The sequence below is a fragment of the Lutra lutra genome, chromosome 7, assembly GCF_902655055.1.
Source record: "Lutra lutra chromosome 7, mLutLut1.2, whole genome shotgun sequence".
NCBI classification, from domain to species: Eukaryota; Metazoa; Chordata; class Mammalia; order Carnivora; family Mustelidae; genus Lutra; species Lutra lutra.
This window is the reverse complement of record NC_062284.1, coordinates 17,764,339-17,778,470: the sequence shown is the minus strand read 5'-3', so window position 1 is coordinate 17,778,470 and position 14,132 is coordinate 17,764,339. Positions and strand designations below refer to the sequence as shown.

The 14,132-nt window shown below is 46.1% G+C and overlaps 1 protein-coding gene across 12 annotated transcripts in view; it reads right to left on the bottom strand.

Annotated features, from left to right (window-relative positions):
• Positions 1-1,131: 1,131 nt before the first annotated feature.
• MEF2A (myocyte enhancer factor 2A) overlaps positions 1,132-14,132 on the bottom strand; it is a 161,256-nt gene continuing 148,255 nt past the window's right edge. For 8 of the 12 annotated variants that reach the window (XM_047739149.1, XM_047739147.1, XM_047739142.1 and 5 more), the window contains 4 exons: positions 13,376-13,399; positions 9,980-10,106; positions 6,274-6,400; positions 1,132-5,227 (listed from right to left, as the gene is read on the bottom strand). In XM_047739149.1, the coding sequence (XP_047595105.1) occupies positions 4,873-5,227; positions 6,274-6,400; positions 9,980-10,106; positions 13,376-13,399 (633 nt within the window). In that variant the 3' untranslated portion in view covers positions 1,132-4,872. The remainder of the gene's footprint in view (positions 5,228-6,273; positions 6,401-9,979; positions 10,107-13,375; positions 13,400-14,132) is intronic. The other 4 variants (XM_047739150.1, XM_047739154.1, XM_047739145.1 and 1 more) reach the window with 1 other exon arrangement.

Sequence of the window (14,132 nt, the reverse complement as noted above, 5' to 3'; positions counted from 1 at the left end):
AAGCAGATGGGAGTTGGGAGTGCAGATGATTTCTTGCAGGAGGGAAGGGGCGTAGCCCAGCTGTGTGCAGTCATTGGCTGGGGGCTGGCTGAGAAGAGCGTGTCCTCAGCTCACACCCTGTGACAGCTGGGGCCCAGGGCTCACCTCTCCCACACTGGGCTCAGCGTTGTCCCCTCTCCTTAGTGTTCCAGGCACCTCTCCGGAACCCCCGTTCTGTGGAGAATAGGAAAGCACAACCGGTTTCCTCGGTCCCACGACTAGGTGGTGCTCTGACCCCTGCCGAGCGACCGGCCCGGCAGAGGAGAGCAGGCCGGGGCCATCGGGCTGGCGGAGGGCTCCAACTGAAAACTCCTCTTCGAGGCAGGTGCCAGGCAGCATCAGCTTAAAAGCAGGCTCCAGGCTAGCGGAGGGCGCCCGTGGGAGCGAGCTCGGAAATCGCGATGAGTTGGTTTTAAGCAGCTGCAGCTGTGATCAGACTATTTTTAGCCACGGGACTCAACCAGCTTTCAAGACCTGCTAATAGGAGCCTCACTGGAGCCAGCGAGTAAAACCAGCACAAAAATTTAGCTTTTAATCTAACTGACAGCAAGAATGTGCTCCGTCAGGAGCTGGCTTAAGAGGCAAATCCAAGGAAGAGAACGCTTGCCACTGCCAAGTTTAAGATAAGTTTTCACACCTGTCATTTTTGAAACTAACTCATTCAGTAAATCTGTCCTCTGCTGCCGCTCGCTTAGTATTGGGTGTGCATTTTGGGTAGACCGAGTCGCTATCATCAGAGCCTGGTTAGCAGTAAGTCGCCCTCCCCCCCGCCGGTATGTCCTGCGGGCAGTCCAGCAGCGCCTGCGAGGGCCGGCCCCGTCCACGCCGGCTGCGGTGACGGGCCAGGCTGGCCGAGCTGGGCCCTGGATTGCCCGCTGCCTCCTGCAGGGACCCGGGCAGCCCGGGAAGGGAGGCCTCAGAAGCAGCAGTGGGCGAGGCTGGTGAGCTGCCGCCGCCGTTTCCTTGACCAAGCCTCAAAGTAGGTAAAGGGGATCTCCAGCAGGAAGAGGCCTTTGTGAGGGGAAGGGACAGGAGACGCATCTGGGGGCGGGGCCAGGGGACGACTGGCGGCAAACATGACAGAGTCTGGAGTACACAGGAAAAGCCAGTCCGTCTTTACTGTAGTGAGTGCAGGATACAAATAGTTTACAACAACCTCTAGCATTTTCTTAACCATTTGATAAAAAGTTCACTATAATATTTATTGTATAATGAAGAAAAAACAACACATTCAGGGAAAAATTGAGATTAACTTATTTTTCTTAAAAGGTTCATCTCAAGGATGGCAACAAAGTCCAGCTTGTGCCGCCAAACGGTTTTACATGATCAAACCGTGTACAGCTTCTTGTGTGAACTGTTGACTACAAACATTTACCAAATACATAAATCTCTTTTTAAAAAAGCCATTTTAAATATAGCAAAGCAGTGTCTTCTTGCACAGCAAAGTGAAGAAAGTTTCTACAGAGAAATAAAAGTTTTACATTTGTAAAAGCTTTTTCACATTCTAATCATCTAGCTTCTTATGATCCAATGCCAGGAGTTTTCTGGTTCCTTATTTACTATGTATTTCTTGTGCGCATGATGGTTAATACAGAAAATAGGTTAATGCTTTATTAGTTGTCCTTATGGTTAAAGGAAATGGTAAAACATATATTGTTCTTTTAGAACAAACCCCTGATTTAGTCTCTAACACAATGGACATAATTAGGGCTCAAAAGATGGAGTTTTGATCGGGACCATCTGCAGACATACAATGGTGACTCTCACTCAATGCAGGACGGTTCGCGCACTGAGGGAAGGACAGCTGTTGGAAACCGTACTTGAACCAGTGCGGCGTCCTCTAAGCTTTTTTTGTTTTTGTCTTTTAGTAATAAAATACTTCATCTGAAGGATAAAATTTTCTGGTGATGGTGTCATACAAAACACACGAGTCTAAAACGGTAAGAAAAGTCAGTTCTAAAGAAACACCATTCGTGTCTTCCCCACTCTGAGTTGGTTTCCACCAGGAGATGTGCATGTGCATGTGGTGTTTGTACATGGAGTCTGGGTGAGGGGTGTCTGTCAAGTCCACACGCTCCAGGTCACACTGGGCAGACAGGAAAAGGGTTAACAGTCAAATATTCACTTCCTGAAAACGGAATACATTGTTACTTGGTCAGTGTAATTGAAATACAAACTCCGAGCCTCGTGTAATAGTATTTTAGAAAACAGTAGTTGTACTGATTATAAACCTGCATAGAAAGAAAGACTATTGAGATACAGTCAGAAAAGCCATCTCATAAGGCACACAAGAAAATAGACAGTAAATGCGAATGTGGTAACTCCTATTCCAATGTACAGCAGAAGTTCATGAACGTGCATGAATAGTAACGAAAGAATCACTTAACACTTTCAAAGCTATAAATGGTTTACAAAGTGGTAAGGATTATCTTGGAAATTCAGTGTCGGGAGACTGTCTTGTCTCAATCAGGTGTGACCTTACGAAGAAACGTGCCGGTATGCAGTTCGGTAAAGTACGTACGTTTGAAAGAGAAACGAATCCTTTCTGAACAAGAGCCCAATGACCATCCTGCTGAGAGGAGACAGCACGTCACCCTCCCTTTTTTTGGCCTCTCTCAAAATTTACTACCCGAACTGTTACTAAAACCGAACTCCATTTTGTAGCTGTGAACACCACAGGTTTCCCCTATACCTAATACCTATGTGTCAGTCAGGAAGTCTGGCTGATGATTTGTCACAAACAGCATATGAGGAAAATGTCAGAAGGAAGGCAATTTAGGGGGAAAAGCAAAACCTAAGTAAAAAATTGTAGGTAGCTGCTCAACATTAAGTTTAAAATACAAAATAGCAGCGATTTTAAACCCTTATTTTGAGTTTCTCGGGAAAGGGGTATTTAAAAATCTACGATGGAAGATATACAGGACTTTGAATTTTGTTTGTGGCACAAGCCCAGGAAACGGCCGAACCTGCCCTCGCAGCCCCGCCGTCTTCCGGTAAGAGGGAGGCCGCGTCCGGAGGCTGAGCGGGGCGCCGCCCGGGTTGCACGAGGACGGCGCGCCGTGCCAGCCAGCGGTGTGCCCGTGAGAGAATTTCTCCCCACACCAAAGTGCCATTTCGATGCACCGAGAGCTCAGAATGGTAGTATTTTGTAACCAGCTGCATCATTCTATTTTAGAGGGGCCAGGAAAAAAGATCCCTTCCCCACAAGTATTTTTCCCTAATCATTTACCACTTATAAAACCTTTGTGCTCCTCTACTATTTTGCCATGTTCTCTAATATTAAGTTAGGTCAGCTTTTTCTACTATATTTTTTTCCTCACAAAAGGCAAGTTTTAAATAATGCCTTAAATCTGTTACAACACATTTTATATTTATGCAAGATGAACTTAACACCAGTTTTTTTTGCCACTTTGCTATTTATGTACACATATAAAATATATAATGGTGCTCAACCCGTACAGCACAAAGATTACAACGTAACAGCACACATTCACCACCAGTGAGGGGAGAAACCCCTTTATACAATCCTCTGAAAAGACTGGGCTAATAATTAAAATCCAAAGTACAGTATATTTAACAAAATAGTAAATATTAAACAGTGAATACTCTACTTAATAAGGATCTCGCCTTTTCCCCCCAAATTGGCGGCAATCCACAAAAATATACTTTTTAATCTGGTGACCATACAATACATAGGTACTTACATCAAAGGTGATAATATATTTAAGATGCTATATACACAAAAGAGTTTGGCTCAACTTTTAATTTACATATAGAATAATAAGTGTTCATGGCTTTTTTTTTCCAAGGTTCTGCTTGCAAGATATTTTTTTTTCCCCCTCTTAAAATAAAACTAAAAAGTTAAAACAAGATAAAGCTATTCTCTTAAAAAAAAAAAAAGTTACAACATACAGCTTTGGCTTATATAAATAATTCATAGCAGAATGTGTTCAAAAGTAGTGAATATAATTTTATATATAGTCATCAATTCATAAGGGTGTTTTCTTTCATATAAAATATACATGAGCTAAAATCAGTTTCTTTAAGATATGAATGTAAAAAGAAACTTCTGACATAGTCCAATTATAACTTAATATATTAATTTATTTTGTTAATGCTCTATATTTCTAGGCTAGTATTTTCTGAATATCTCATGCGTGTTTTCTACTCTCTCTCTTTTTTATTAGCTAAAGATCACTTCTTTGACCCAATACATTTTTTGCACGTGCAAAACAGTTATGTGTGGGGCTTTTTTGTTTTGTTTTAAAATATCAACAGCCCTTCCCATGCACCCCTCTGCAACAGAGACCCATGCCAGGCTGGGTAATTAATATAAATGACATTTTATGTACAGTATTGCTTTCTTGGTTCCTGCTTTTCTACTGCTCTGTTCTACAAAGCATTTTTCTTAAGTAACTACAGTCACTGCACAGTTAAATAAAACAAGTAGGGGCCCTCTAGGTTTCTGCAAGCTAGTGTGGGAGAATTATATATGGGTACACGTTTCTCTGCAAAAACTGGTTATCTTATGAAACAAGTAGTCCAAGGAAGTGCCAGACTAGAATCTGCCTACAGGGCGCTTTGTCTGCCACGGGACGTACATCTGCAGAGCTACGAGGCAGGTAAGTGCCCAATTCTGTATGTAACACACACCCACACACACACACACACACACACACACACTCACGCCCACATACATATATATATATATAAAGGGATATATATGTATGTATGTACATATAAATATAGTTAACTCATGTCCTTATTTACCGATGTAGATATGTAGGGCAGTTCGCTGCGGGATCACGAAGTACGAACACCAGCCCGGGAGCCTTAGGTCACCCACGCGTCCATCCTCATTCGCTTGACGGAAGGGCTTTCTCTGTCCTCCGTGGTGGGGGGTCGGCCAAGCACGATTGGAGAATGGAAGTCACCCCGTGGATCCTCCCGGTCACTCCCATCGTAGGAGCTGCTCGAGCTGCTCAGACTGTCCACAGGGGAGCGCCCCATTTCCTGCCGGGGCTGGGGGGGCTGTGGCGGCGGTGGCTGCGGCGGTGGCTGCTGCTGCTGCTGGAAGCCTGACGGGGTCATTCGATCCCGGGGAGGTGAAATTGGTTCTGACTTAATGTTGATGTTTTGGTTGGTATTAATGGATAAATTCGAACCCTGAGATAACTGCCCTCCGGCACTGAAGGAAAGACAAGATGTTAGAGGGCTGGTGAGTGCATCTGCGGAGCGGGAATGATACTGCAGCCTCCACCCGACAGAGCCTGTCCGAATGCCCAGACTGGTTTTACTGACCTCTCCGTGGGAGGAGAACACAACCAGGATGGCCGAGGGCCGGGGCGGGTGGCTAGTTCCCCTGCCCAAGCCCTGGGTCCTTATGCAGATGAAGGAGCCAAAACTGTGCGTCCGCCGCTGCCCGTGGACCAGAATGGGAGAGGAATGGCACAGCCCCTGCCTTCGGCTTCCCCTCTGCTCCGGCCCCGGGAGAGGCACCGCTCACTGCTCGCACAGTACCCGGAAGGCTGTCACCTGACCCTGTTTTCCAGGGGAGGACACCGCCTCAGACAGGCCAACTTAGAGTAGTGGAGCGTGCGAACAGGCTCCTCCCCCGAGCTGAGCGACCCTTTTGGCTCGTGGTGTGTTCATTTAGGATGAACACCCCCCACCCCGGGCCAAGAGGTGAAGAAATGCAAGGAAAACCACCTTGGCTTTCTCCACGGATGGGAGGAACAGCAGGGGGTGGGCATCTTGTGCGTGAAGGCAGCTGGCTACGGGGTTTCACGCGGATGATCCCAGCCCGCTGCCCACACCCTCCCTCACCGAGAAGAGTTCAACGCAGAGAACATTCCTTCTGGGCAGGGTGAGGGGACAGGCGTGAGAAAAGCTTACGGTGGGGCCCAGGGGTATCCGAAAGCCCTAGTAGCAGGGAGAATGTGGGTGCCGTCTGTGCCTCAATACCCCTTGGTCACTATCTGCGTTTCTTCACCTCCAGAGAAGAGAAGCCTTGCCTCCCGAATCTCTTCAGGGAATGCCTAGTTTGAGCAGGACCCAAGCTATTATCCAGAAGCACGTAAAGGAAATATTTTCTCCAAACACTTGTACCACATAAAAAAGAAGTCATCCTAGGACTGTCACATGACAGTCAACAGCACCAAAGACTGTAACTGATAGAAAAATAAAGTGCAAGGGCTGGGAGGAGAGATTCGGGGACAATTTCTAGTTACTCACACCAGAGAGCTGAGGGCGGCTTGTCCTAAATGGTGCTGTTGCCAGGCCGACACCTGTCCCAGAGACAGCATGCCCGGGGAGTTGAAGCCCTGCAGGGCCGACAGGTCCGCGCTAGTCAGTGAGTAATCTAGAACAAGGAGAGAAGGATCACTCGTGTGTGAGAGAGAAGGCCCAAGCACAAGCCGGTTACCCCGGCTGCGGGAAGCCAGGTACTTCCTAACGTAAAACACACAGGTCTAAACCCACAACAGTTTTCCTTCCGGGAGGTCCTAGCTGCATTTGCTTGTCTGGGATTATCTCGGTAAAGTCCGTCTCAACTCTGTACTACGTGTTTACAGTCTCCTGTCTCACAAAAAGTTGAGATCCTTTCTCCAGACTTGTAAATAGAAATAATGGCGGGGCCATTGCTAGGGGACGTGCGTACGCAGCCGTCACCTTACACGTGCCCACCGCTACCCCCTGGGAAAAGCAGCGACAGACCGGACGGAGCCTAGATCAGCAGCTCTTCTCTTCCTGAAGTACGAGGGGAGCAGGAAGGACACAGCAGCCCTTCTCGTGTGGGGCCAAGCCCGGCGGCCAAGCGAAGGATGCCGGCGCGCAGCCGATGAGCAGCGGTTGCTCGCGGCCCGGGGCTGTGGGAGATCCCTGACTGCGTGCAACACAGCTTCAAGTTCATGAAAAAACTTAGGTGTGACAAGAGTGTCACAGAGAATGCGGCTCATTTTCTCGGAAAGCCTCAGTCATAGTCACTCTGGCCAAGACCCAGGGCATTAGGTATCGTTCACACATCGAGCTATTTCAGTTCTTCATTAACACTTGTTTTTTCCATTTACTTTCAGAGAGAGGTGGCAAAACCCCTTCTACTTTTAACTGCTTTTTCCTGTCTCAGGGGAGGTATTTAAGGAAGCCCATCTTCCTAGTGCATTAACATTCATAAAAAAAAGGCACTGAGAGGAAAGAACATAGCTGCTGCTTAGGATTCTGCCCGCCTCTACACTCCGCTCGCGCCACGCCCTCCGCCCGCCTCAGCCCCTCCCCGCCGAGGTGGGCAGGGGTCCCGCGTCACACCGGTGCCCCTGCAGCCCCCAGCTCTCCACCTCTAGGTCCACCCAGCTACCTACTTGGCATGTTCATTTGGATGTCTCTCCAAGCCCCTCAACTCTGACACCCGAACTGGACTCGTCTCCTCCAAACCTGCTCCTTATCTTAATAAACGGCACCGATATTCCCCTCGGTCGTGCCAGAAACCTGTGGGTGTTCTTGATACTTCTCTGCGACTTCCAGTGCCAACCCCCAAGGCCAGTCAGTTCTCTGTGTCGTCTCTCAAATATGCCTGTTTCACCAGCTCTCCTGCCCCTGCTCTCGTCTAAGCCATCAGGATCCACTACCTGGGCCACCATGCTAGCCTCCGTGTGGTGTCCTGACACGCAGCCTTGCCCCATGAACACTAGCCAAAGTGATCTTAGAGTAACAAATGGGCTCACGATACCTCCTTGCCTACAACTTTCTGGCTTCCCTGTGCTCTCAATATCCAAAAGCTTCAACGTGGCCTAGAAATTGTTACTTACCTCTACAGTTTCAACCCTCACACCCCGCGCCATCCTGATCCTGCCACGCTCCTGTCTGCTAGCCTTTGTACGCCGCCGTGCTCCCCTCTCCCCGGAACAATCTCCCTGCTCCACCCAGCTGAGTCACGTGTGCCCCTCTAGCGAGGCTTCTCCGTAGCTCTTAACACGACTGTGGTACCTGATCCTCACAGCGGTCTGTCCCAAGTTCCGCTGTGAACCGTACACTCCTATGTGCCCAGCCCCATAGCTGCCACACAGCGAGTGTTCAACAGACATGTGCTGAGTAGATACATGAGCAGGGCTACGAAGTGACCTTATGAGGGGCATGACGAAGCACCTGGGGTTCTTCCACATAAAAACTTGTACTTTTGGAAATGTTGCTCATATCTTCATCCCTTTCCTGATCATTTGGCATGAGTCAGACTCTGCACAGAAAGGCAGATGCCATACTACAGAAAGATGAAAGTGGACGTGTTTAAAAAGGGCAACGAGACAGAGTAAAAATGTTTTTTAAGATTAAGCTGCACACATGCTCTGAAAATGAGCACAGAGACTAAGTCACAGTTAAAAGAAGGAATGAGACTGAGGCCAAGTGATTGATGGTTTTGAAAGAATCGGACTCTGTTTTTATGTTTTGGTAATTCCTTCTGGATTTTTAAAAAACAAGTTCTTGCTAATCCAACAGCATTTCTTAAGCACGCACAGTGGCACATGGACATATCCTGGAAAACCCGTCACGAAAGCTCAAGAAACTGCTCTCGCTCCGAACCAGTTCAAGTCCCACCTTCCCCACTGGAGCTCCTCTGAACCTTTCAGGTCGTGTGTACCCCCCTCTTTCCTCAAGTTCTCAGGTCTCAGAGCAGAAACTGCTAACCTAAGCCGCTTAGGACCTCAGCTCCGGCCTGTATCCTGAGCTGGCACGAACCTGGGACAAAAGCTCTGTCCCTGGCATACGGGCGCGCCTATAGCTGGGGATCACCACCAGGACACAGAATTTCTATGAACGTGTTATCTCTTGCTTCACTCTAGATTTGCACTTAATAGGTTTGGACATTTTTTTTATATTGATTGTTAGAAAAGGTAGTGGACATTCTCCTAAGAGGCTTTCTTTTTTCAACAAAACCTTTTCAAATTCTGTTTTAAATGAACTACACGGCATTAAAGTGACAAGCAAATGTATCAATGGCCGCAGGGAGCGTCGGACAGCAGTGTGAAAGCACCGTGCTAAAGCATTTACTCTGAAGTCTAAAATTAGAGTTTTTATTACAGTCTGCTTGTGGAATCCTGAAAGGATGAATGCCCGGCACCACAATCTGAAAGCTGACAAGGTATCGCTTAACTATTTCCTTCTTTCCTTCCTCCTTTGAAGCATCAGGTGTTTGGCTCAGCGGGTGAGAAGGCGAAACCACACCCTCCCACCTTTTGCCTCTCCCCAGAACGGCTGATCTGGAAGACACCTGCCGCGTGTCGGGCCTCGCGGACAGCCTGCGTGGCCCAGGGCACCTCTCCGATCACTCAGCAGTGCTGACTTTGCCTTACAGACCCCCGCAATAGGTGTTTTAAGATGAAACGTCTAAATAAACATAAATGAGTGAGAAGCTCCTCTCAGAAGGGAGGAATGACTGACTGGCTCTGAGGAGAAACAAGAAACATCCTGGTTTTGCTCCTGAGGCACAAAGGACAGAAACTAAAAAAGGTAGTTACACAGAGGAAAACACCAGCTGCCCGGCGCAGCCACGCACGTGTCCCTTTCCGGAGTCCCGAGTCCAGGCGGAGGCCGTGCTCCCCCCAGCAGGTCAACACCTGCCAGCCTGGAGGACTGTAGTGAGACGCGCCAGAGAAAATGCCAAGCAGCGCTCTCGTCCTCTCTGGTCACAGGCCGGGATTCTGGGAACAGCTCTCTGTTTCTCTGTCAGGGTAAGTAAAAGCTGACACTGGGAAATCATCCCACAATGTATTTTTTTGTACGTTTTTCAAAGCTAACCTTTGTCTTTTAATACGCCCAAATGTGACTCTAAAGAACTGGAGATAATTGATTTCAATCAATATACTTGTAAAAAAAAAAAAAATCACAAAAGCACATCGTGATCACCAAACAAAGAAGTAAGAGCCAACAGAAGGCAAGAGAGCGGGCTTACCAGTGTTGTAGGCGGTCGGCATGGCTGAGTACACGAGTCCCTGCGGAGGCAAGCTCGGGGTGGTCACAGACACAACTGGGGTAGCGAGAGGCTGAGTGGCTTGAGAACTGCTTATCCTTTGGGTATTCTGTGAGAGAGTAGAAAAAAGGGTCATTATTTGAATATTTATATTCAGCCTTAGTATTTTAAAAATAACATTTAATTTAAAAGTGACATTTTTCACAGTTTTATGATGTGAACGTCATTATGTCTTAAAGCAGTGATGATGTGAAAAAAAAACCTTAAAAATACCAATGGGAACAACTAAATATTTAATTTCAAGGGACACAGTTTTACATTAATTATTTGTTTTCCCTTGTCTTTCATAGTGTTTATTGGTGGCAAGGATATATCCTTAAAACAGAAACTTGCACTATGGGTGAGAATGCTTTGACGTGTTACCGTAAATGAGGACTTGCTGGCACTAAAATACCGCCAGGCTGCCCCAAATCAAACATCTAGGTTTTCGAGCCCTGAGGAGAGCCAGAAAGTCTTTTGTATCCGGAGAGCGTAAGGAAGTTTAGGGACCGAAACCACCCGCGTCTGCAGCCTCCCGTGTTAGTGTGCTGTGAGGTTCTGGCTTCCTGAAGTACAGTTCACTTCCAGTTTTCCTGCCCTGCGCGCCTACAGTTGCTACACCCACACCCCCCCGTGCCCCCCACACCCCCTGCACCCCCACGTGCCCCACCCCCCTACATGCTCAGCCTCCCCCACTGTCACCACCCCCCAAAGTGACCTATTCCTTGGCGGCAGGTTCCAATACGCATCCCCGCACAGGCTCCCGACACTTCTGAAAGGAGAGGCTGTGCGCGGAGAGCTTGCGACGAGCGCGCTTCCCGTGAGACGGTGAATGGAGCAACACTAAATGCTCGCTGACCAACTCCATCTACACCGTATCCTATCTGGACCGGGAGTGAATTGAAAAAACCCAACTACTGAATAATCCAGTCAGCCTGACATGGCCCTTCCTCTACTTTTCGGGGGTGACAGCACTTTCTCCCGACAGGGGCTTCCGGGAATGCTCCAAAAGCAGGATCAAAGAGAACAGACTCCATGATCCATGGGTTCAGCACCCAAGACTGCCAAAGCACAACTAGCCCAGGGCTTTCACATATAGAGACATCACCTATGTTTTTGTCCCCAATTCCCGACTTCCTAAGCTTGGCGGTGGGGGGGGGGAATCATTTCACTTTTCTGAACCTCTCTGTTTGCACAGTAGGGAAGATAGTGAGCTTTGTGCTGCTGGCCTTGGGCACTACTGGGAAGCTCTAATGAGCCAAGAGGTGGGAAGTGCTCTGGTGACTTGAGTACCACCCAAATGTAATAGTATCCTTAAACGACTCTCCTAAGAAACCCTCTGGCCCACATTTTTATATAACTTCAGATCCACAGGTAAGACCCCTGGAGCTACCACGAAGCGAAGTTGTCTAGAACAGCAAGGCTTCTCAAGACATCTCGGCAGCCCGGCTCCCACCGTGAGAGTGTTCGGGGGCGGCTCCGAGGCACCTGTTCCTCCCCGCTTTGGGTCAGAGCCCCCCAGGGTAATACATGAGGGTTACCAATCTGAGTAACTTTCTAAATGTTAACATTGGGGCTATATTTTGGTTCTGACCACAAAGCTCTGCATTCAAAACTGATTTAAGTTTTAGAGTCTGAATCAGCTTCAGTTTTAAAGAGTACGAACTGTTTATAGTTTTGATTAGGTTTTTGTTTCTTAACTACAAACATTTTTTATTTCTTCACCTTGTGGTTTTCAAAGATTTAGAAATTTATCTTTGAGATTCTGTAACTGGGGAGTGAACTTTGAGTGAGTGGAAGTCAATGTATGGTAAGTGGGAATACACGTTCATCTCAGCATCAAGTTAATAATTTTAATGAGTTTTTGAGGTAGAGATACACTTTGGACTTAATCTGGAAACTCAGAGAGTCAGACAGTAGGTGAAAGAACACAGCATGACCCAGTTTGGCCTAACTCTATCTATGCCAGCGCTTCAACTCCATGGCAATCTCCAGGCATGACCTCAAGAAGAGGTGGCGTGTATGTGTGTGTGTAACAGTGAATGCCAAGATACTGGCCGTATGCATCAAAGCTCCGAATCTCAAGGGCATTGATTTTTCTGAGTAAGAGACTTGTGGGACCACTAGAGGGCAACATACTGCTACAGAACTGAAAGGAAACACTTGTGACAACTAACTTCTAAGGGTAAACAGTCGAAGACAAATCATTTTATCTTGAATTATAAACTTCCATTTTCTAATTATTACCGTATCACTAAGTAAAGTATTTCGCCAGAAGAAAGTCTAAATCTGCACATGATATAATCCAACACCACAATTGATGGCAGACTAGTATACTTTAGTTTACTGAATACAAAACCACATCTAAAACTGTGAGTGATCACGAAGTTAAAGAATGATCTCTTAGTTTAAGGACAGAGCACAGACAACCTTATCTAAAAAGACACAAACTGTGCAAAACACACCAGCATGCATATATATGTAATAATAAAATATAAATAAAACCAACAGATGCCTTCCCCCCATGCTCTCATGCAATCTGAACCCTTGTCCATGCTACAAACTAAACGTTTTCAAGTTTTTCTCCCTTAAAGTCACTAATTAGCAACTGACTGAATTTATAGGATTTCTGTGAATTTTGGGTTTTAGTTCCCAAAGAAGAGATAAAATGAAAGTTATTTTTAGTCAAATTTATTTTCTAGAAGATAAGCCAATAGAAATCATTTGTTTCACAAAAAAGATAATAGCTACTTTTAACAACAGAGTATGTCCTGATAGAAAAAGATAAATTTGTGTATATTAAATTACAGACATTCCTTTTAGCAAACAGGGAACCCCCCTTATGGTTCAGATCATCTCATGCAGTATGAAATAATTCCAACTCTGAAAAAAGTGACCTCACCAAAAATGATGTAATCTTTTTGAAAGAAAGAGAAATAACACAAGACCATGTGTTACAATCTGAGGAACTTTGAGGGTGAAGTCATTTTCTAAAAATAGGTTAATAATTTGGGGAACTATATAAGGTATTTTATATCTTTCCTTAAAAAAAATCTTTAGCAAGTGTCTTGTGATCATTGACGGCTACTGTTTTTAAAGGCTCTGTTCCAATGTTCCCTCCAACAAACAAAATGGGTCAACATATACAACTATAAGCAGAAAAATGGGATGGACTCTGTAGTACCAGAATGGTTCAGTTATTAAAAGTGCTTGGATAGTGTTTAATAACAGCAAGAAAAACTGTGTAACAAAGGGAACACTGGTTAGATATAAACACTTAAGAGAATTAGTACTTTCCAGATCTTTTGTAACTCCCTTCAAGCAGAAACGCACACTCACCAACTCCAATTCCTCTTCCTCCGACTGCACTCAGCACATGAGAGGGATACGAGAGTTACTAAGACTGTTGATACTCAAAAATAAAATATTTCTTTAGAAAAACATGTTATTCGGACACTAGCAGTTGCTTGGAACTCTAAAGAGATGATTAAATATACGCAATGAATACAAATATAAATTATTTATCGTATCTCCACTAGTAGCTGATTTAAGAAAGATTCTTCAGATCCTCGCAGGCGAGGCTTTAAAGCTGCCCCCGCTCCCTGGTTCCGTCCGCTCCTTGTGTCGGCCTCACCCGCACGCCGCAGGGCTACCGCGACTGTGTTTAAACGGAGCTCCTCATCATGACACTGGTTTATACTTGAAACCCTGAGAGTACTTCGTCCTCACATCCCTAGCCCACCTCGTCACACACGTCCATTATTTATCTTCTAGACGTGTGCTTTTTGGTCGGCAGGAATTATTTTGTTTTCTTATTTCCCACCGCAGCTAGCATAGTGTTACGAAACAAGAACTCCAACAGTAGTTCATAACAGTCTTGGATAACACAGATTTAGATGCAAATACAGCTTTCGTGTGTATAATTTCGCTGCGGAAAAACAGTAACATGTATGAAGCTAATGAGAATGGAAGAGAACTGAACTGATAAATCACGTCCAGAAGAGAGATGAAGGACACATATTTGCTCTTCTCCTAAGCATTTAGAAAATACTAACAGGCTAGAAATAATCTGCTAGCTAGTGTTTTCTTATTTTAC